Raw genomic sequence first — 22,904 nt, 5'->3', positions numbered from 1 at the left:
CATGAAAGTGGTTTCTTTATTGCTAAAATTTTGACGGTTGGTGATTTAGAAAGTTTAAACATCGAATCCTTGATCTTTGAATATAAAATATCCGGTTTTATTCGAAACGATTTATGTTCAATAAAGAGGTATTTCAACGCAATAAACACTTTCATCAGAGTCTCATGTCGAGAAGATTCAAAGCCGATTGAGAGGAGGTTAGTGCAAAATATTGTAGCCGATGATCGCTTTTGCATAATGCATAGTATTTATCATCATTTTGGTGTTCGTCTCGCACACACAAACAGTTCAATCAATCCTGATGAAATAAATTACATGGCAGTTGATAGAGAAGCGGGTGAAAATGTATTTACGCGTTTGCGTTATAGAGAAACAGTTATTGAAAACAGCGAATGGCCTTATCAAACCAATTGCCGACACTATCAGAAATCAAAAATATTTAGCCAATGTTTACGCGATAAAATATTCAATTCATATCCAGGAATGGTTCAGCTGGAAGATGTTCTTCATGTTGGTCAATTTCCATCCGATTTCAAGTTTGAAGACTTTTTATCTGTTAATGAAACGCTTTACAAAATAAGAAATGAATGTGCGGAACAAGTTAAACAGCTTCAATGCATTGTGCAAATTTATCAAACTCAAGGTAGAACTTACAAAGAGAAAGGTTCAGATCTCGGTTTAATCTGTTTGGAGAATCAAATCGATTTCAATATTATTCTCAAAACGTATCCCAAGTCAACATTCACTGAACTTCTCATATACATTAGCAGTATACTTGGAATCTGGTTTGGAATCTCAATCTATGGAAAATTGATAGACGGATTCATTTTCCCAGCAATACCTCAGCGCTCAGCCCATATTTATCCCTTCATATATATGTGAATAGATAGAATTAGTTTCTAGTTTGAATTCACGGAAGATTGATAGATGTGTCCATTTTGCATTAATCATCGAACTAATTATCAATGCATAGATTTCTATGATTCTTGATGATTTAAGGTTTAAGGATATAAGGTTTTTGATGAAATCACTTTCAAAGTTCAAAATTAGATTTCATTTTATTCAGCTGTATAACCAGATTTTATTTTATGTTTTAGTTTTCCATTGACGATAGTTTTCTTCATTAAGCATTTGTGAATTTTACATGTGGCTTGAATTAAGCATACGCGGTTAAAAAAAACTTGCGATCAGCCATGATCGCACCAGTTTCTTGTGAAGATAATTGCAGAACCTGTAATCTCGTCCTGTATTTTCTTTTCAAAATTTTGCCTCATTATCAATCTTATCTCCAAAATAAACTCCAATTGTTTTGACTCAATCATCTGACTTATCTGATTTCATCTAATTAAGTTCAGTAAGCACTCATCGATTCCTTGGAATTGCCTGTAGCAAAAGTACCTAGAAAACAAGGTTTTTTTTCATGAAATCAGATAAGAGGTTTCATTGTTTCTATTACGTATTGTGATATTGATTGTTAATTTTGTTGTGATGAATCTGTTAATTTAATCTTTATCGAATAATATAAAAGCGTGTAAAACTCGAATAGTTTTTATTCAGTTTTGTATGTTCATTAAAAATTGTGTGATTCCAATAATCCAACTAAAATAAAAGTAAAATGAAGTTCTTGATCGTTTTAAGTGCCATCTTTTGTCTCTCAGCCATCAGAGCTGCTCCAACCGAAGGTAAGGCTTTTCCTAACCTAATCTTAACCCAGTTTTGTCAATGTCTCGTCCTACTGTTTTTACAGAACCAACTCCACTTGCTAAAGCCGCTGTCGAATTTAATCGGAGATTCGTTAATGAATGGGAAAAAACGGTTCCTGGTTAGTTAATAATTAAATTTTTTCTTAATAATATTTAAAACTTTAAATTGTCAATTTATTGATCATTCTCAGGTTGGGATTCAAAAGCTTCACTTCGATCAAATCTTTTGGCTCTTCTCTCAAAACCTTTTGACAACAAACTGGTTCCTGGTGAGTTTATTATTGACTTGATTTGTTCAATCACGAATGCTTACTTTTATGTTTAAATTATTATCATATATCAGCATGGAATCCTGATGTCAGTGCCAAGGAAAACTTCGAAAGGTACATTGTTCTTCTTGATGTCGAAGGTAAATATTTTCATTTAATATGGTTTATTTGATTAGAACAATATTGTTTAATTACATTTTTAGGTTTAGCTAGAAATAAGTCTGTTGTTGATAATATGGCGCTGATTGTTCAAAAGTATTTCGATAAACTGCCAATTCCAAGTAAGTATTGATAATTGGATATAACTTCAGTTTAATCTTGTTAATATTTTTATTTTTCATTATTCATCTACAAATGATCAGTGTTTTTCCCAAAAAATGAACTCGAAGAAAAGATCGTCGATCAAGTGATGAAATTTGTCACAGAACAGCATTTTGGATGTAAGTGAATTGTTTTAAGAAAATTTATCATAATTTTTTTACTAATATAATAATTGCTCTGTTTCCAATAGTCGACTACAACAAAGAGACTTTTGATCAAGCTGTTAATGCTTGGCTCAACAGTCTTGCTGATATTAAAAGTAAGTATTAAATTATATTGTATTAATTTGACTAATTAATTGAACCTTTTCATGATCAATACCAGTTTCGGATCCTAAAGACTTCATCAAAAGCAATTTAGAGCAACTTTATGCCGCAATTCCTTTTCCTGGCTTCAATGCTGACAAAACTTTGGAGGATAATTTTGTTGCATTGACCGAATTTATTTTGGAAAAAATTGACATTTGAATTTTCATGTCCACATGAAATATTAAAAATAATGATTCAATAAATATTATATAATTTAGCATGCAATAAATTAAACTAATTTCTCTACGAAACTACTTAATTGATATGCAGATTTAACGAATGAAACGCGTTTTATCTCACTCAAATCTTGAGTTCAAAAAATATGCAACCTAGGAAATGAATTATGAAAATTGATCAGATAAAAAGAATAAAATGGCAAGAAAAAGAATTTTTAAAACTAAGTACGGAATCGACCCGAAATATGCGACAATAAGCTGAAACAGTGTTATGAATAATACATTTATGATAATAAAACGATGATCGATAACTATCATAGTTTGGCCTGAGAGCTATATTAATAAGCCAAAAGTCAACGATTGTAGGCAGAAAGAAGAAAATGGTGAAATAATTAACGAATCGAGTATAAAAGTATATTAAAAGAGACGAGCTTAAATGGAGTGTATGGAAATGGATCGCAAAAATATGAAAGAGGATAACCACAAGCGTACTTTATTCATCGAAGAGAATGTTAATGAAATCGGTGATTTCAAAAGGACTTCATTAAGGGCAGGGGTTGAGTTAAAGAAATATTTTTAATATGCTTGGTCAACACGAAACAGAAGATTGTCCGACACAAAAGAATCACTTTAAACATAACAGACATTATCAAGAACGACCCTATTGTGCCAATTGTAAAGATTTTGGCCAATAGACTTTGCATTGAAGCGATATTCAATCATTTTAAGTCTCATGCATTTCTATTCATCGATAAATGAGGCAAATGAATGCAATTAGAGATCATGTTAAAAATCATTCATTGGTTTTGTATATGAACAAAATGAGATTTTATTGTAATATTATCACTACTTTTAAACTCCTAATTACTTATACATTATATTATGTTGACACATTAGTCTGATGTTTCGTTTTTTCTTGAGTTTCCTTTTCCTTTGCAGCAATCAAAACTAGATCCCATTTCTGCTTTTTTATGTTGAGCAAAATAGCGTTAGCTAAGGGAAAGGCGAATAATAAACCAGCAATTATGTACACAAGACCAGGATTGTAGTCCAATGTTGCTGTAAATACTGTGGTGTAGAATAGCGATGTAATTGTTGGAGCGAATCCAGCGATTGCTGATGAAAATGCGTAAATTTGTCCGATCTCTTCTTTATGAATCATACGTGAAACGATTGATCGATCGGTAACAAATATGACACCAGCGAAACAGCAAACTATGGCGACAAGGTTGGCTAATGGATTAAGGATAATACCTTTGACGAGGAAAGCTACCATCATTGAGAATAAACCAATTATGGCCAATGAAGTATCATGCATGTTCAGTTTATGAATGAATAGTGGAGGACCAATAAGGGCGCCCAAAGCAGGGAAAATAATGACAATGGAATTGTAAAATCCAATTTGTTCGGCATTCCAATGATAAACTTTTTGGATGAACTGGTATCCTATGTATTGGTCACCATTATAACAAGTGTTTGCTATAAATCCAGTAAAAAGTGTTGAAATTAAATACCAATGAGCATTATTTGGTCTTTTTTTGAAAACTGTGCGACTTGCATGCAGAATATTATCTGGTTTGATTATATCATAAATTATTTGTTTCACTGTTTTCTTCTTGTTTTCAGGACTTGTAGGATCATTATTTATTATTTGAGGTTCATCTGTTTTAACCTCTTCGTCGCCAGCGTCATATAGCAACACCATGATCCAAATAGCGGCAATAAACGCCAATGCAGCTGAAATAGTATAAACTGCAATATAGTTACGAAGCTGGTTTGGAAACCATGGTTTAGACGAAATTAGACCTCCTCCCAAAAGGTTTGAAATGGGCATACCTGTCATTCAAAATTAAAATCTATATCTATTATAATCTAACTATAATTAAAATTTGATTTTGATTTAAAAGATGTAACTTACAAGAAAAGAAGGCAATTTCGAGTATTGTAAACCTAACCGCTCGATATTTGGCTGGTGTCTTTTTTGTTGCATAGGTAAAGGTTCCTGTTAGGATAATAATTCCGCTTCCAGTTAAAACTGGAACCAAATTTGTCCACAATAATAACTCAGCGTCTAAAAAGTACACACATAAAAGATATCAACACTATAGCTTTATAATCAATCACGAATATCTATTATTAATAGTAATAGACTATTACTTACCCATTTCAAATTGTAAACATTGATGTATAATCATGATATGTTGACAGACGATTGCTAATGATGCTACACCAGCAAGACACCGGAGATGACCAGGATATTTGTCCATCCAATAACCCAAAATGAGGGACAAAATGATCGCTGGTATTGTTGTCATTAGAGTAACATGCATTTTAAGTGTTGTACTATCTTTCAAGACATCATTCCTGACGCTATCATATTCAGATCCAGCATTTTCCAAATTTAAACAGACACTTTCATTGAGTGAATATTTGTTGATACAATATTTATCCTGGATCAGTTGGTTGAATGCAATTGTAGGCAATGAAGTACTTAAAGTTGTCAAAAAATAAAAAACGTCGATTCTCAAAAGTTTAACAATTTCCCAAACCTCTTTGGAAGTAATTTTGGCCATTTCGATCACTTTACTTTGAAAAAGTTATTCGCTCCAAACACAATATTTGAATATGGTGTAACTTGTCTGTTGCGAAAAAATGAACTGACTTAAATTGAAATTTGCATTGGATAGACTTCACTATTTATATGTTTTAAATAATAATGACAGATATTAATTCCGTAAATGCAATATCATACTGTTAACGATCAAATCAATCTCCAGATTACTAGATAAGTTTCTCGGTATTCATCAAATCCAAAATAATCTCATCAAGCACAATTGTACTCAAAGACGCCCTCGTTAATCCTTACACACTCCTACAACGATTAAAATATCTACAGCTTACGGTATGAATATTCTGTACTCTTATAATCGTTCGCGTTTCCACAGATTAAAATTAGGAAATAGGAAGAGCCACAAATTAAATATGCAAGTAATTACATGTAATAATTTAAACTGAAATTGAGTAAAAAATCTTGGATATAATCAGATTGGAGATTTATATCATAGTACAACAATATCAAAAAATTACACCAAAGAGAGGAAATCTTTATTCTGTTTCGATCACCAGTTCCACCTGAATTATTTAGGAACAGCATTCAATAAATGTGAGTAAAAGTATGGCTTTTACTGACTTTAACTGTTGAAATTTTAATCTGGCGCCAGTAAAAGTCACAAGCTAGTCCACCAGGCGCTTCCTTTCACAACAAAACAACGCAGATGCTTGCATTAATTGTTGACAATTAATCCGTTTTTCTATGTTGATGCAATGTAATCGAGTATTTAAATTGAAGACTTTTGTTTGTAGCATAATTTTATTTTTGTAATTATGTTTTTATCGAGAAGATGTTTAGCAAGCCATATTCAGGTACGTTTATTTTGTTTTCATTCATTTGCCATTCTACTGTTAAAAGTCAATGTTAATTTTGCTTTCCTTTTTTTTCTTCACTTAGGTCCAATTACATTCATATTGTTGAAAAAATCACAGCAGTACAATTCTGACCTATTCGCGGATAACATTACAACTAAACTGTCAAGTTAAACTGCAATAAATACTCTCAGCTTTTGTGTGTACATGTGAATACTAACATATTTAGTGATTCCCGTCTACTGTCAGTGTCATATGTTCGGTACAATGTAATTTAATAACTTTTGTGATGGATTACTCAATCTTGAAAACAAACTTGGAAAGTTGAAATCAAAGCGCTTTTGGGACCATATTAACATATTTTGTGCTGTTCACTTTTTTATTGCTGTGTTACACCGCCTATAGACTCTTTGATTGTCTTATCTATTCAAGTATTCTTTGGAATTGGTCACTCTCAACGCAGTTGTCTTTTTTTCCATTCCCACTTTTATTAACATGGAACAAGAATTGTTTTCGCATCCATCTTTGCTAGCCAAGAGTCAAATTGGTGCAATTGATAAACGAACGTTCAAAGAACAGTTTATAAGAGGTGCATACTCTAGACTTGAATATGAGCCTATCTTTGAGGTTAATGTCTCTGCCACTGTTAACTATATCGATGTCGATCCTAGTGTCAAGTTGTAAGTTTGATAAAATATTTATTACATTGATTGATATTCTTTAATCAACTTTTGTTCCTGTCTCTTTATAGCTCCTTAGTCAGTGACTGCGATGGAAACATATCAATCTATGAAATCGAAGAAGAATCTTGCGGTAGATTGAGATTGATTGAAAAGAGACAATTCGTCCCACTCACTTTAAACAAAAGTCAATGGTATGAAAATTTAATAACCTGAATCTAGCTGAATTCTTAAAATTTACTGTCATTTCAGGTTTCCAGCTGACAATGGCTTGTTACAGGCAACTTACCCTAATAAAGTTGTCGTGGTTGATACAAATACTTTAAAATTACTCGATGCTTACGATTTTGGATTGAAAAAAGTTTACAACAGTGATTGGAATAAGTTAAATCCAAACTTGATTGCAGGTGAGAATCTAAAGTGAAAAAGTACTGTGCTTTGACTAATCATTTTCCCATTGACTAATCTTTTAACAGTTGGGACCTCTGGATCATCCATTCGTTTTATTGACATTAGAAGTGGATGCTGTCTGCAACAAATCACCGTTGAATCTCTTTTAGGAGCCAGTAGTCACAACGTTTCACGTGTTTGTTGGTCACCAGTGGATGATGAATGTTTATTTGCCGGAGATTCCTCAGGGTTCATTCACATTTTTGACATTCGTAAGCCTCGGAAAAGTCTTCAATCTATCGGAAGCGACAATACAACATGTGAACCAGTTGTCAATCTATCGTTTACATGTGATAACATGAATCTTATCACAGCCCACGGGATCCAAAGTCATCTAAATCAATGGACATTTAAGAATCGAACATTAGTGAACTCAAATATAAATTATCCATTTCCTCACTGTCGAGTGAACAAAAAGAAATCGGCTGCAGCTGCCATTTCATCTGCTTTTCTGAAATGTCAATTATACGTTACCGAGTCATTACTTTTTAAGCCAATCTGTGATGGAACGTTCGGTGGTGAATTGTGCTGTTATGATCTTAAGAATGGAGAAAGATTGAGGACATTAAGTCCGACAACATGGAATCCAGATAACTGTATGAATGTTCATTGTGTCACTGGATTTCATCGAGATTATCCTGTATTGATCTCTGGTAGCAGACGCTTCATTCGTGTTTGGGGATTAGGAGGCAAAAAAGATGACGACCAAAAGGCCAACCAGTATCATGAAGATGATTGGGGATAATTTAACTTCTTTTTTATTCAATTTTTTGTAACTTACAACCTCATTAGACAATACATCAACAATTGTTGAAGGTATTTAGATTAGGTTTTCAAACTCAAGTGAATATTTATTTTTCAAAACTTGATCTCAATTCACATTTACACGGACAATATTGTTAACGATTAAGTTTATATCATCAGGTTATACTTGAGTTTCATTTTCTATTTATCATTGTAATTTGATGATAGCCAGAATTAACAATCAATATTTGTAACTTTATTTAACCTACAACGTAACTGTCAATATGTGAAATCTCAGTTAACATTTTTGTGCATCTCATGAACATAACTATAGACATTTAAAATAAAAATTTGTTGGCATTTCAGTTCCTAAATTGAAAAATTGGCAATTTAGATATTCAGAGGCTTTTTCACCAAGTAAAATTGTTGGTATTTTAACAACAATCTTAACTTCTTGTATAATTAAGTATCTGTGTAACTCTAATGTGAATCCTCTGATTGATGAAATTGATGAGAAATTAAATAAACAAAACAATTTCGTTTTCAACGAATTTTCTAGTCAAATTTATTTTCATTGTTTTGGCTGAATTAATTTATTAAAATATTTTTTTAAAACACAAGGCTATTTTTAATTACATGCAACTTCACAATTTAATATGTGAATCATGTTTTGAAGTCGTAATTTAGATTAACAAGTTTAGATTTAATTGATTAATTGTCATGTTAACTAAATTTTAGTTGTAACGCATTGTAAAGCACACCAATGAAAGCTGGTTCAACATTGTCAACGATAAACCAATTTTACTATGCACATCCTTTGGCGAAAACAGTTCTTTCAATGGTTTTAAGAAATCGATTCAAATGATATTTTGTTACAATTGTACAATCACGCTTTGATTTGAAAAGATGATCATCCGTAGCGACCATTGAGAAAAAATTGGGAATTTGGATTCGCTATTGTTATACTGATGATAGAAGTTGTGATCAATATGAGTAAACACAGGATAAAGTGAATTGATGATTTAGTTGATGAGTTATAATAAATTGACATTTTATCACAAATTGAGAAAATTTAGTAAAAATTAACAGAATATTGGATTTTTCACGTTTTATGTCAATATTTAATGAATATGTATTCTGTTTATTTTTGCACAATTTATCAACGATAAAGTTGCCGTTCTATTACTTTCAAGTCTAGATGGTTAAATGTCAACAATGTCTCACAGGCTGTAATAGCTGAATAAGTATAAATGGTCTAAATAGTTTTATCTTGTTTTAGAATTTTATCTTGTTAGATGTTAGATTAATACAACTTATCTATACGACTGCGTGTAAATGTGCGTTTTCAAGAAAATGATCTTGAGCTTTCTTGGATAATTTTTTTTCGATAAAGCCTGTCAACTTTTTGATGGATTCAAAATGGTTCGATGCGATTATTAATTAGTTAAACGATTAAATGAAAGAGACTTTTCATATTGAATGAGTCTGAATAGTACGTTCAGCTGATGGCCTCGCCTAAACCCTAGATAACATGTACAACAATGTAAACAATACGAGCGATAATGTTTTGCTGTTTGTCGTTATGAATATGCATTATTCATTTTGATTTTTCACAAAAAAATTATCAAGACTACAATACATGTGAATAGTACATAACAAAATAAATAACGGTTCCCTGAATATCTTACAACTCTAGAGATGCTCTTTCATTGTTTCCAAGTTACTCAAATTACCTATGTTGATATGTTGGTGGACGAATCCATAATAAGATCAAATTAAACTTGAATCGGATTATAAAGTAAGTTTTACTGTTCTTAGATTTCCATGCAATAGCATTGAAAAATGATCAAAACAGTTTCATACATTCTCAATCAATCTACTGTTTTCAAAACAGCTGATCATTTTTTTAAACAACTTGACTTATTCTTGGTTTTCTTTTAATTTATAGACTTTCTTGCTCGTTTCATCCTATTTCATCATGGCTAAAGTGATGGGTAAATTACCCAAAAAAATACCAATACCAGGAGTCAATCAGGTGATTCTCGTTTCATCGGCCAAAGGAGGTGTTGGTAAATCAACCGCGTCTGTTAACCTGGCTTTAGCTCTTAAACATATTCAAAGATCAAGTAAAATTGGTTTACTAGATGCTGATGTTTTTGGTCCATCGATTCCTAAACTAATGAATCTTTCAGCAAATCCTGAATTAAATAAACAAGGATTAATGATACCATTAGTTAATTATGGTCTGCATGTCATGTCTATGGGATTTTTAGTTGAAGAAAAGAAGGCAATTGTTTGGAGAGGCCTCATGGTTATGTCGGCTATACAGAAATTACTCCGTGGTGTTGCTTGGGGTCCTCTAGATTATCTAATTATAGACATGCCTCCAGGAACAGGAGACACTCAATTATCTATCACGCAGAATATTCCAGTCTCGGGCTCAGTTGTTGTAACGACTCCTCAGGAAATCGCCCTTTTAGACGCCCGTCGTGGTATAACAATGTTTAACCAAGTTGGAGTCCCAATTCTTGGTATTATTCAAAATATGTCTATTTTTGTCTGTGAAAAATGTGGCCATGGCACTCATATCTTTGGTGATTCAGGAGCTGAATCACTTTCTTTAGAAACTAATGTACCATTGTTGGGTTCAGTTGCTTTAGATCGTTCACTGCGCGAAAGCTGTGATTCTGGTAAACCAATTTTGATAACCGAGCCAGAATCTAAATCAAGTCAGTCATTCATAGAAATTGCTACAAACCTGATAAAGCGTTTACCCCCTCATTTAAATTGTTAATGTCCGAGAATAAAAACAAACACAACCACAAACCACTGATTTCACTAACAAAGTTCATCGCTTTCGAGAATAAATTATTAAAAAGTTGTGCTTTTATTTTTGTTCCAAAATAAACCTGTGATAATCTTGAAGATAGGTTCATTCAATTACGAATCTAGTTGTGTGAAAAGCCATCATGTACCCATCATGATGTACAAATATTAAATATGGCCATTTGATTAGTAATCTGTAGCGTAAAGGTGGTTAAACTTGATAAACAATCATTCACCCTAAACTGTGGTGGCAACAACTGCTCTTTACGTTTGTTAATTGCATTTATTGAGTGCATCAATAATATGTACATTGAATTTTCATAATGGAGATAATTAATAATAATAAAGTTGTATAAGTAGTTCAAAAGTAAATCATAATGACTTTTATTTGATAAATGAATTTGAAAAATGCGAATTGACTGTTTATACAATTTTGTTAGAGGAGCTTTTTTATAAAATGATTAAAGTTGACAAAAAATACGAAGAAAGATAGAACAAAAAAAGGTGGAAGATCATGGTTGTACATTTGGTGATAATGAATTAAACTTTACCCACTTTTAACAAATTTTGCAACGTTTCATTTGAACTTGAATGAAGAAATTTTTTTATAAAGATTGGTATGAATAGGATAAAGTTGAAGAGAAAAAGGATAACAAAAAAATGATTCAGATGCAAAAATATGTTTATCAACCCATTAAATTAAATTTTGATGGTTGACTTAAAGACTAATAAATATTTTTGCAATGTAAATGAGATTTGAAAAATTGATGAAAAAGAAAAGGTTGAAGGATATTTAATCAGCCTCGTTTCGGCCAACTTTAACGAAAACAATTTCGGCCTCAAGGCCATTCGTTTCAAGATAGTTAATCCATAAAGCTTGCTTTGGAGAAACCTGATCACCAGGTCCTTTGACTTCAACGGCTTTAATTATCTTGGTATTTGGATTCCATAGAAGTACATCAGGAAAGCCACTACGATGGCTACGATAGTCATTAACCAATCTTTCACATATAGCAGCCAATGTATCTACTTTCATACATGAAACGATCTCCTAAATTGAAAAGACAAGTTAATGTTAATTCAATTCAAAACAAATAAATGAAGCAAAAGAGTTACCAACCTTCAACAGGTTTAATGTACATTTTTCCCAATTAACTAGGGATGCAGAGTCTTTGTACATTTCCCATGTTGTCGATATTTCTTCAACCAATTCTTCTTTTGATGAACGCTTGATTTTTTGTAATTTTTCTTCAATCAATTTTTGCCGACGAAAGCCAAAATCATTGAAATTAAGGTCCAAAGGAACTCTCTGATAAGGTGAATGAAAAGCATCACTTGATACTTGATCATCATTGTAGATGATTTTCCAGAAAAGTAAACAAAAAAGGGAATTGTAGACAACTCCTTCACAGTGAATACCCCGGGTATAACCTTGTTTATGATAATATTCAATGACGACTTGTTCAACCGGGATTATGTTAACCTCTCCATTATCTTTAGAAGATATGAAAACATTTTTCCTCCCATCAATACACTTTTGCAACGCAGGAGCTTTAATTGTTGTTTGTTTCAATTTAAATTGAAATTCTTCGAGAGGATTGACTTTACCATTGGCTACTAGTCCTAACTTTTTGGCTCGCAAATATAATGAATATCGGTGACCTCCTCGAACATAGGTGTCTGAAAGAGCGACTCGAATCACCTCTATGGCTTCAGCGGTTCGTTTTAGATGTTTATCGTAGTTGAGGGTTAACCTTTCAAACCATTTACCTCTATAATCGAGACAATATAGTCGTTGAGCTAGAAGTTTCTCCAATAAAATAACAGCTTCATTATAACAGCGTCTTTGTTCTAGGACAGTAACACAGGTAGTAAGAGCTCGAGTTAACACATGACCAGAGGTAAAACGACGAAGATAGGCTGGAAATTTACTGTCAGAATAAATAATATCAGTAGCTATGAGACCATCAAAAGCAGCTTGGATTCTAGGCAAAATATGTTCGATAGCCATTTGATGATTGCGTGATTCTATTGCTTGCATCAAATCACTTTCCAAATTGCAAGCTTCTTCAAAAAGGATTAAATTATTTCGCCGAGGGAAAACTTTGGTTTGCTTGTTAATTTGGTAAGGCACGTATTTTAATTCGCCTTGATCCACCTTCCATAAATTAAATCTAAAAAATAATAAGAGGTTAAATTATGGTAATAAGTTGAAAGGATAAAGATATATTGCGGCCTGACCAAATTACTCACAATTCATTGCTGAGCATAACTCCGTCGTCATCATCACTAATTGTTGGCGGGAAACGAATGAGAGCTATGCGAAGAAAAACTCGGGCTGATTGTCGATCAACTCGGAAACAGGTATTCCCAAGTATTTGTCTTACTCTGATATTGAATGAAATAAATTAATGAAAATAATTGTTACCATGAATTAAGATAAATAACTTACTGATTTAAAACAGGACCATCAATGTTTATGCTACTGTTGGATCCACTAGGTCCTATGAAATGAGATGTGATCGATTTACTGGATCGGACATGTTTTTTGATCGCGTCAACCAGAGCTGCCTTAGAAGAATTAGCTTTGAGAGTTATTCCTTTTAGTTGCTTTGAAAAAACCTTAATTTCACTAGAATCCAAACAATTGAGAGCATCTGTGAGATTATTGAGATATTCAGCTGAAAAAAAAGAAAATAAATTTAATTAAGGACTGAAAATTATTGTTTTTCAAGTTGCTAATTACTTGTAAGGAGCAATTTGGATCGAACTAGCTCAGTTAATTTTGATTTAATATTTTCAATATCTGGATATCTCATAGTTTGAAGTCGAATCCAATTTGGTTTTCGGACAAGAAGTCTTAGGTAAAGGGCTTGAGCAGCATCTGAAAATTTCAAAAAAAAAGTGGTCAGTCACGGCAAGTAAAGTGATGGTTGGAGTGAATAAGAACTTACAGCTAAGATTAGTAAACTTATACAAAATCTCCCAGTCATGGTCATCAAAAAGATGCGAATAATGATCATCTTTGAGAACTGAATCAATCATATCACGAAAATGTTTTAATTTATAATCTTTGTGCCATTCAACTTGAGGCGGGTCATTTTCTTTAGTCTCAGAGCAAGTTGTTGATGAATCTCCTTTGGTATCAATAACAATTTGCAAAAAATCTTCTATTTTAATGAAATTTTTTTCTTTGAGTTTTTCAATTTTAGCCTCTTCATCGTCTTTATTAGTCTCCTTCCTTGGTTTACTCGGTCTACAGAATGTAAAAGAAGGATGTCCTTGGCGATTTGACTTTGTAAATGTTGCGCTGGGTTCATCATCATCAATAATCTCTATCTCTTCGGATAAATTAACTTTGAGTTGTTTGATATCCTTAACAATATGATTGGCACTAATATTTTTGGGAACCGCAAAGGTTGGCGTTTTGAAAAAGCCGTTGACTTTAGTTGTACTTTCATCTTCCTCACTTAAGTCAATTACACTTGGTACAATCTTATCACCATTGAATTGATTGAAATCATTGGATCCGTTGCTTTTCAAATCCTGGTTGTGATTATTGTTTATGCTCCTCTTGGGCTCTACTCTGAGTTGCTTTTGTTGGCTGCCTTTGGTGAAGAAATCCAATAATGTTTTTCTTTTTCCAATACCTTCATCTCCATTTTTATTCAATCTATCATATTTAGTTGGTTTTTGCTGTTGTTGATGATTCTTTTTATGCTGTAATTGCGATTGTTCTTGGAAATGTAAGAGAAGATTAGGCTGGTGTTGTGCATTACCAAAACCAGACATTATGGTTGGATCTTTCAACATATTTTCAAAATCTTTAGCTGTTGTTATGTTGAATGTCTGTTTCAGGTTCATTTTAGGCATCATTTAGTTTAGATGGAAGGAGTATATCACAGATAACATATGAACAAAAAAGGTAAAAATGATGAAAATAATAAGTATTATATCAACAGTAAAAGGAAGAAAAAGAAAAAAACATACTGTATAACTTGTTAAGCTGGTTCACTGGTATAAATAAATAAAGGTAAACAGTATATGGTTGTTTGTTAATGTTGTGGCTGTTGTAGGTTATTTTGATTCAAAAATCCGTCAAAATAATGTTTTCACTCGTTGACATATCATTGTACACCTGAGAGCACCACATAACCATAATGAAAATCCTTGAGGTTAGTAAACATTTTGGTTGGTATGAATGTATGTGAATGTCGATTGTTTATTGTAAGGGTAAGTTGTTGAGTGGATGAGTTGAGTTGATGAGGTTGTGATGTGTGTGAGTGTAGTTGAAGATATTATTTGGGAGTGTTACAGAGTAGACGAGTTAGCAACAGTTTAACTTTTTCCCTTTCTCTTTTAAAAGTACACTGTCTCTGTCTGACTCTCTTTCTCACTTTTTTTCAGTCTTCTTTGACTTTCAAGGTTTCTTCCCCAGGCTGGCCACAGAAAACACTGAACAAGAAGATTTTCAGCAAAGACTATCCAGAAAAATTCAGGTTAAAGTAAAACAACAAAACTGTATTTTGAGAAGAGATCGGAATACCACAATGAATACTATGATGAGGAAGGAGCCAGAATCGATGTTACACAAACATACGGAACTGGAACAGCAGTGAGAATAGTTCCTGAAAAAGATCATAAAATGAAAAAAAAAGAATAAAGATTATTGTGTCGAGAAAGGTAAAATGAGATAAAAAAAAGTGGGTGAGAGTCAAACTAAGTGGTTAACTGTTGTTGCTGGCTAATTAACTAGGCTAACGGGAAGGTTAGCTTGAAAGATTCAAGGTAAATCATATAAAAAGTGAAAGTTACCAACCTCAAAAAGGTAAACTTTATAAAGCTAAATAATATAGTTGTTTCAATATAGATAGATCTTGATTGTATTATTAGCTTTAACAGCCTGCCTTAACATATGACCACAATTCGTGTTTTAAAATGGTAGTGATGATAATGGTGATGGCTTTATTATCAATAATTTTAGTTTTGAAGGTTATTCGTTTTGATTGTTTAAATTTCAATATTGAGAAAAAAATAAATAATTCAACACAAATTATTTACTTTGAAACACAGAGTAGATATAAGGAGATGATAACTTGATATTTAAAGCATGAGGCAAAAATTGAGCCGCATTGCGTAATTTTGTTGAAGGGAAGGTTAAAAAAGTAAAATTGATATCTGTCAATGTTGAAAAGATGACACACAAAAATTAAAATCAGCTGTAAACCAATCTAGCAACCTTAATAGATGAGATATCAACATAAAATATAGATTAAATCGGACGACTATTGCAGTTTCGATCAGTCTAAAAAAGTTCCTTTCCTACCAAAATATCAAAAATTGTGGCAACATTCTGGATGCAATTTGATGAGAACCCTGAAAAAAGAGTCAATAACGACAGATTCTGTGATTTGACTAATTGGGTCAATAATTGGAAACAATTATTCAAATTGACCTTACCATTCAAACCTATCAGCTTACAGTCCAAGATTTCAAATGAGTCACGATGAAACGACAATATAAATTTTGAATCCAGTCAAAGATTTGATTTTTGACCGTAAACCTCAACGAGAACAAGAAATGATCAATAAAACATGTAATAAAATTATAATGATAAAACTAATCATAAAGAATATTTGCTTTGAATATTAAGACAACCAGGAAGACGAAATAAATAGAAGATCAAATAAGCGATTTCCAAGATTAATAGGGAAAACTGGTTACTTAATTTGAATCGACTTACCTAGTTTATCTTAAAAGCTCTTCAATGATATCATAATTCAATTAATCATAAGATTGAAAGCACAGGTATCAAATTAATTTTCACTAAAAAAAGAAGTTGAAGGTTATCAACATTCAATCGTTTCACTTCTTGGTTCGTTACTAGGAAGGAACCTTTATTTGTATGTTTGTTGAATTTTCTCAAAAAGCATTCCGGGGTTTTTCTTTATCGTCATCTCACTAAACGTCTTAATCTTCAAGAAAATCAGTTTTCAGTTGAAGTTCAAGTTCAGGTTATAATCGTTTTCTTTTTTTGTTGATAAAATGGCCGTCTGTACAAACTGGTAAATCATCAAGTAACGAATAACTTAGAGTTAATGAAAAAATTGAGCAAAGAAACAAAATGAATACATGTAAATAAGTAACCCTGACCTGTTTACGGTTTGTTGAAATTGACGGAGTTGATTCTTTATCCTTGAATCGCTTTAAGAATTAATTTTAAAACAACTCTCAACTATGTTCTCTTCGGATCATCTATCATGAAGTCCAGTTCATTGAAAACTCGAATGAGGAAAAAATATTGTCATTAGAAGTGACACTGACCAGAAAAAAATACAAATAGGTATTATCATCAAGATTTAACAGTGAAGGGAATACAAGGAAATAAAATATAAACATGCACTTAAACAACATTCAACTGATTTCGCCTTATCCTAATCACATCAATTGTCTCTCCATCTAGTTTAATTCTCTGATAATCTCTTGGTAATAAAATAACCAATTCTAATGAAACCAACCTTTGAAGAAAACCAGTCCAAAATATCCAAAATGGTGTTCAGGCCACGAAATATTGTATTTAGATTTATTTTTAAGACATGGAATCACAAACACCTGTAATATTAAAGACATAAAAACCGAAATTAATGAAAAATGCTCAAAATGAAATCGAACTTCGACTATAAATAAATAAATTTCCTAAAAACAGTGAGATGGTTTAGCTTTTTTCACTATAACTTTACCTTTTACTTTAGCAAAAGTGAATTACCTTTTTCGTTGACTTTTGAGAATTTTCAGGCTTTATCGAACAATCTTAAAAAAATCACTAAAAACTTAAGAATCGTTGAATAAAATCAATTCAATATTTGGAAATTATAGATGGAATCGTTGAATGCACAAGACTAACATTAACCAGAAAATTTGGCGCTTAAGGTTACCGATATCATGACCCAATATCGAGATCCGATTATGGGTTAATAATGCACTTTTTCAGATACTGATATAAGATACCAATATCTATACAAATTTGTGCGAATTTCAAACTTTCACTTTTCACTTATTTTTAAAATTATTTTGTTCAGTTTCATGAATATGATTCAACAATCGATCCATCTGAGCTAGTTTTAACGATATTTATCCGAATACAATAGAAAAAATTTAATCCTGTTCTCATTGATTATTTAAACTATCTGATTCGTTCCGTAATACAAGGTGTTCCTGAAGGCCTTTCGATTAAAGTAATCAAAATGGATAATAATCATGATGATAATAGTGATAATTATAATATGAAAGCGGAATCATGAAACCGATTATTTTACAACCTTTAACAGGATGAAGCAAACAAGTAAGAAGAGAAAAGAGGAAGACCTTGATTCAGTGTTGAATGAGTTGCCTTTTCAATTCTGTTTAACCAGATAGTTCTGTAAGTGTGTGAGTGTATTTATGTGAGTTTAAATGGTGAACACAAAATGTTGCCGTAAACTTGACAGTGAAAGTGAACTTTTTCTTGATTTAGCTTAAGAACAAACTGGAAGAAAGAAAGAGAAACAACGGATGGGTGAGAATCTGAAAATTCTTGTTTTCATGATTCTTCTTGTTGACCTTGCTGGTTTGACACTCCTAACTGGTTATTATAAATACACGCAACTTTCTCCATCTTCCCTACTTATTATCCAAAACAATCAGTCTTGTGAGGCTTTACTGAGAATAATAAAATTATATTACCAGTTTTCAGGTAATAAGTCCTTCGCTCTACTCTTTGCTCACTTGTACTTTTACCGAATACACCTTCAACGCCAACCGGCTCTGAATCATCAGAATTCCATGGTTTTAATCTGTATTTCACAACTGGGCTCATCATTGAAACGAAAATTCCAGAGAACCTAATCTTAAAGCTTGAGTACTCTTAATAAGGATTTGAAACGAGTAAATAACCAAGGAACAGGATTGAGTTTATAAATTGGTTGGAACAAGTTTTAGTGAAAATGTAAAAGCTTGAAGTTGAATGGTTATCGCCTTGTAGTCCAATTGTCTAATTATTGGATTGATTAACATGATGGTAAAGAAATATTCCATATGATAGTAAACATTACTAAACATTACAAATTACTTACATTTGTTAGAAATACAGTGGAATGGAGGAAATATTACAAAGATCTAGTTTGATTTGATTAGATCAGGCATCAAAAGATTGTTTCAAAACCATGAATGTTCAAAGATTGATAGTAATGTAGATATTTTAAAATTGCGTCGAAATCAGTTAATTATTTAATATGTTTTGTAACTACGATCTTTGAAGCTGGCCCGCGATACTGACACCAATTTTTTATATAAAACCGGTTAACAGCTGGTTTCTATGGAAACCCATGCTGGAGTAACAAGCCTCGTTGAAAAATAAATAAAACACATGTTTTCTTCTGATTTACTCACTTCTAATTAAATTTTTACAAATTTGTTAATCGTTTGTCATATAATGGCTGATTTTTTGAATCAAGTTTTCAATCATACTACGCCTATTGAGAAAGCTATCCAGCTGATCCAGTTAAATAGAAATTTTAAAGCAATTTATGGTCAGGTAAGTTTATTTTCCAACTTTTGTAAATTTTTCTTTTCTAATCTCATTTTTTATTAATTTATTAAGGATGCAAAATATCATGATGTTTTCCAATCTCAAATCAATTCTCTTCTCTCTATTCCACCAAAAAGGTAGGTTGACAGTCAATCCTTTGCAGATTTATATTAACATATTTTGTTGTATACTTTTTTAGGGTTCATGGTTTTCTTCTTATCCAAGAATATCTGATGGAAATGCCGAAAGATTTACCTGGAGATAATTTGAAAAATTGGGCTACATTCTGTGTGTCATATATTGAAGTATGAACTCTTCTTTTAGATGACTTTTGTCGCAATACTTACACTGTTTTTTCTTGATCTTTAGGGATCTACCTGGAAAGGAAAAGATATTGCTTTACAAGTATTGGATAAGTTGTTACAAAATGGTCATAGTGATGATAATACTCGGCGAAAACTCAGTCTTCATGTTGTTAGTTCTACTGTGGAATATGTTTGTCGGAATAACTTAATTTTGGTCAAGTGCTCACCTTCAATTGTTTTCAAATTTCTTCTCACTTGTGTGACTAAATACTCTGGATCATGTGGATCTAAGAAAAATTTGATCACCAATTTCATAGTTAAAAATATTTATGACTGTTCTGATGGATATGAGGTCAGTACAAGGTATTATAACACTTTAAATATATCATTCATCAAACTCTTTTTTCTTTAAACAGACCCTCGTTGCACTATTGGCCAATATCCATTATTGTCCAACACCCGGTCAATCAAATTTGACTACGAAAAATAGTTGGTTTGATCACTTTTGTGCTATCCTTGTTAATTTAAATTTAATTTTGAATAAATTGGCAACCTGGGGAGTAGGTAAGTTATCTTTTGTAAATGAAAGAAGTAGGGACAAAAAATCATTCCTGTATCTTCATTTATGTGATGAACATTGTTGCTCTGAATTCTAATTTTAAGTTTTGCTTTAGGGTTCGAAAATCTCTCACTAACCAACAAAAAATTACCACAGTTTTTGGGAACCAACGAAAAAGAAGGTTTCGATGGTAGGATGAAATTAGAACAAAGTTATAAAGCCTTGTCTGATACGATTTGCAAAATGTTACAAGACACTGCATCTATTGGTTTAACCATTCCTGTATCAAGCATTTTCCAAATAATTTATCGAGCTTCATCGGTCAAACTGGGACCTCTCTACTCGATGGACCCGTGTCTTTCTCTGACCATATTAGTTATTCAATTGCACACGCTGAAAATATTGGAACAATGTATTTCTACCTGTAAAACAGCGTTGTTGCCATACTCAAAATTCTTTTACCAAAGTATAACTAGTATTTTGGATAGTGCATTAGTAAATACCGATTCTTCATCATCAGCAGCTAATCAATCACTTTCACTCACTAAAATGTGTATATTTGACTTGAAAATTCATTGTTACAAAGTGATTACCAAATGGTTCACAGTCAATCGTCCTAATATGTTCATCGATAAAGATTCTGCAGTTTCCCTTTTCAAGCATTCTATGATGGATATGAAATTAAGTGAAAAAAGCATTGAGGTAAATGAAACTTTTTAGTACATTGTATTCATTTTAATCAATACGAATCTCACTATTTCACTAAAATTGAATTTCTCTTTTTTCATTGCAGCTAAGAAATGTCAAGAAGGATAAAAATTCCAAGACTGCAGATAATGTCATCTCTATACCATTCATTAAGGAAAAATTAAACTCCCTGCATTTATATTGCTTGAAAGGTAATATGCTTACAACTTTACCGTACAAGTTAATTAATTATTGGTTTTATCTTTTTCAGCTATGAAATCATTTGTGACGAATTGTTTCATCAATCTTCCCTCCGAACAACTCACTTTCTTTGCAACATTTATAGCTGAAGAAATTCTTGCCTTGTATCGATCCTCATTATCATCAACGATGCTTTACGAGAAACCTCAGACTCGTAAGGAGTTGCTTTCCTTGGCTGTGGTGTTATCTCTGGAAAATGAAACAATTCCATTAAGTATTGCCTTGAATTTGCTACAAAATGCGCTCAATGTTGACCCATCTAGTCTGATACAGAAATTTTGTTTCGAATCTTTGAGAGCTTTCAATGGAATTATCAATCCTATTAGAATCCTGAGAGTAAGTGAATCTACCCAGAAAGATTTGCTTAGCGGCGTCTGGTCAAGCTTTAGTACTGATAATAATGCTGCAGTTTCTACTGGAGAAAACTCTCAAGATAACGAAAATGAACGGAATCTTATACCAGATGTAAACAGAATCGACGAAAATATTGATAACATGAATAGAAACGAAATTCTCGAGTCTTCCAATTCGAAGGAAAATTTAAATGAAAAGGAGCAAAATGTTAACTATACTACCAATTCAAACAGCGAACCAGAACCTAATGTAATCATGATCCAAGAAGTTGATGACGATTCTTCTGAAAAGGAAAAAAACCATTCAACAGAAACTGATGATTGTATCGTTTATGATCCCGATGAATCTGGTGATGAAGGTTCAAAAATGAGCAAAAATGATAAAGATGATGATTTGGAAATTGTTGATATAAAACCAAATATTTCTATCAAAAGAGATGATTTTGAAATTGATGACAATATCTCATCAAATAAGAAACCTAAAATAATTCAAGAAGATTCACAATCACAATCCTCAAGTCGCTCATTAACCATAATCGAACCCAGTTCCAATAATGATGAAACCAATGGTAATATTAGTGATGATATAATCAAAGACTTTATCGCTGACTGATGCTACAACTGTTAACTTATTATCGATATCATAATGGCTGAAAAATAAATAAATATTTAGGTTTTATTATATTTAAATTTGTTTTTTCAAAAAATATTCAAACTCTCCAACATTTACAATTGATAATTAGTAAAGATTGCTTTTGTTGACAATAGCTGCGATGATGAATTGTTAATTATTTAATTTGTAGCTTAATATTAGCTTAATAGACAAGTTGAGAAACAGCAAGTAATGAAAGTAATTATTAAAAGCCAATTAAGCACAACACAATACGATTTCCAAAATTTACTCGCTTTATGCCAAACAAATGGCTTTTGTAATTATTGAATGACTGCATGTTAAATGGAGGATGGCCTTTAACCAAGTTCAATCTGTTAATTGTCTAATTGTAAAATTGGTTTGAATCGTGTCGCGATTCAATGACTAATCAATAATGTTTTGTGAATGATCTTGAAATGAGTGTTGAGGAAAAAGTAACAAGTACTGACAATATGCATATCAGTTGAAGAGTAACAATCGTCACACAATTTAATTTGATATTGCACTTGAGGTAATTGGGTTACTTTGATTAGTCCTGAGTATATCATTATTTGTAAACTATAATACATTAATAAATTTCCATCAAAAAGTCAGTTGACAATAATCAAAATCGAAAGATTA

At 32.0% G+C, this 22,904-nt stretch overlaps 6 protein-coding genes across 18 annotated transcripts; 4 read left to right on the top strand and 2 right to left on the bottom strand.

Moving 5' to 3' along the window:
- Window positions 1-1,560: 1,560 nt before the first annotated feature.
- On the top strand, window positions 1,561-2,852 carry LOC107363966 (uncharacterized). Its single transcript, XM_015931241.3, has 8 exons — window positions 1,561-1,682; window positions 1,748-1,822; window positions 1,895-1,972; window positions 2,047-2,112; window positions 2,176-2,253; window positions 2,335-2,412; window positions 2,484-2,552; window positions 2,618-2,852. Exons 1-8 carry the CDS (start codon window positions 1,616-1,618, stop codon window positions 2,758-2,760), a joined length of 654 nt encoding a protein of 217 aa, XP_015786727.2. The 5' UTR covers window positions 1,561-1,615; the 3' UTR covers window positions 2,761-2,852.
- Window positions 2,853-3,558: 706 nt separating this feature from the next.
- On the bottom strand, window positions 3,559-5,442 carry LOC107363947 (putative peptidoglycan muropeptide transporter SLC46). Its single transcript, XM_015931229.3, has 3 exons — window positions 4,939-5,442; window positions 4,696-4,848; window positions 3,559-4,613 (listed from the first exon to the last, which is right to left on the bottom strand). Exons 1-3 carry the CDS (start codon window positions 5,348-5,350, stop codon window positions 3,658-3,660), a joined length of 1,521 nt encoding a protein of 506 aa, XP_015786715.2. The 5' UTR covers window positions 5,351-5,442; the 3' UTR covers window positions 3,559-3,657.
- Window positions 5,443-6,089: 647 nt separating this feature from the next.
- On the top strand, window positions 6,090-8,439 carry LOC107364300 (uncharacterized). The gene is made up of 5 exons (XM_015931637.3): window positions 6,090-6,200; window positions 6,286-6,880; window positions 6,952-7,074; window positions 7,133-7,287; window positions 7,357-8,439. The coding sequence occupies exons 2-5, from the start codon at window positions 6,696-6,698 to the stop codon at window positions 8,073-8,075; spliced, it is 1,182 nt and encodes a 393-aa protein (XP_015787123.2). The 5' UTR covers window positions 6,090-6,200; window positions 6,286-6,695; the 3' UTR covers window positions 8,076-8,439.
- A 935-nt stretch (window positions 8,440-9,374) lies between these two features.
- Nubpl (NUBP iron-sulfur cluster assembly factor, mitochondrial) lies at window positions 9,375-11,272 on the top strand. Its single transcript, XM_015931127.3, has 2 exons — window positions 9,375-9,872; window positions 10,023-11,272. The coding sequence occupies exon 2, from the start codon at window positions 10,053-10,055 to the stop codon at window positions 10,866-10,868; it is 816 nt and encodes a 271-aa protein (XP_015786613.3). The 5' UTR covers window positions 9,375-9,872; window positions 10,023-10,052; the 3' UTR covers window positions 10,869-11,272.
- Window positions 11,269-17,801, bottom strand: LOC107364200 (fanconi-associated nuclease 1). 13 transcript variants are annotated; one of them, XM_089269564.1, is made up of 11 exons: window positions 17,641-17,801; window positions 17,419-17,512; window positions 17,054-17,219; window positions 16,644-16,962; window positions 15,298-15,528; window positions 13,855-14,749; window positions 13,647-13,784; window positions 13,353-13,581; window positions 13,154-13,288; window positions 12,021-13,074; window positions 11,269-11,951 (listed from the first exon to the last, which is right to left on the bottom strand). In XM_089269564.1, the coding sequence occupies exons 6-11, from the start codon at window positions 14,711-14,713 to the stop codon at window positions 11,694-11,696; spliced, it is 2,673 nt and encodes an 890-aa protein (XP_089125690.1). In that variant the 5' UTR covers window positions 14,714-14,749; window positions 15,298-15,528; window positions 16,644-16,962; window positions 17,054-17,219; window positions 17,419-17,512; window positions 17,641-17,801; the 3' UTR covers window positions 11,269-11,693. The 13 variants fall into 13 exon arrangements, with proteins under 13 accessions (XP_089125690.1, XP_089125691.1, XP_015787012.2 ...); XM_089269565.1 differs by having other exon boundaries at window positions 17,667-17,801; XM_015931526.3 differs by having other exon boundaries at window positions 13,855-15,528.
- Window positions 17,802-19,312: 1,511 nt separating this feature from the next.
- Window positions 19,313-22,398, top strand: LOC107364292 (uncharacterized). Its single transcript, XM_015931629.3, has 8 exons — window positions 19,313-19,472; window positions 19,539-19,603; window positions 19,666-19,771; window positions 19,836-20,123; window positions 20,188-20,335; window positions 20,446-21,032; window positions 21,124-21,229; window positions 21,289-22,398. The coding sequence occupies exons 1-8, from the start codon at window positions 19,371-19,373 to the stop codon at window positions 22,242-22,244; spliced, it is 2,358 nt and encodes a 785-aa protein (XP_015787115.2). The 5' UTR covers window positions 19,313-19,370; the 3' UTR covers window positions 22,245-22,398.
- Window positions 22,399-22,904: the final 506 nt, after the last annotated feature.

This window comes from Tetranychus urticae, chromosome 3 (genome assembly GCF_039701765.1).
Source record: "Tetranychus urticae isolate SD_2017Ah chromosome 3, NJAU_TeUrti_SD_1.0, whole genome shotgun sequence".
NCBI lineage: Eukaryota > Metazoa > Arthropoda > Arachnida > Trombidiformes > Tetranychidae > Tetranychus > Tetranychus urticae.
This window is presented reverse-complemented; position numbering and strand designations above follow the sequence as displayed.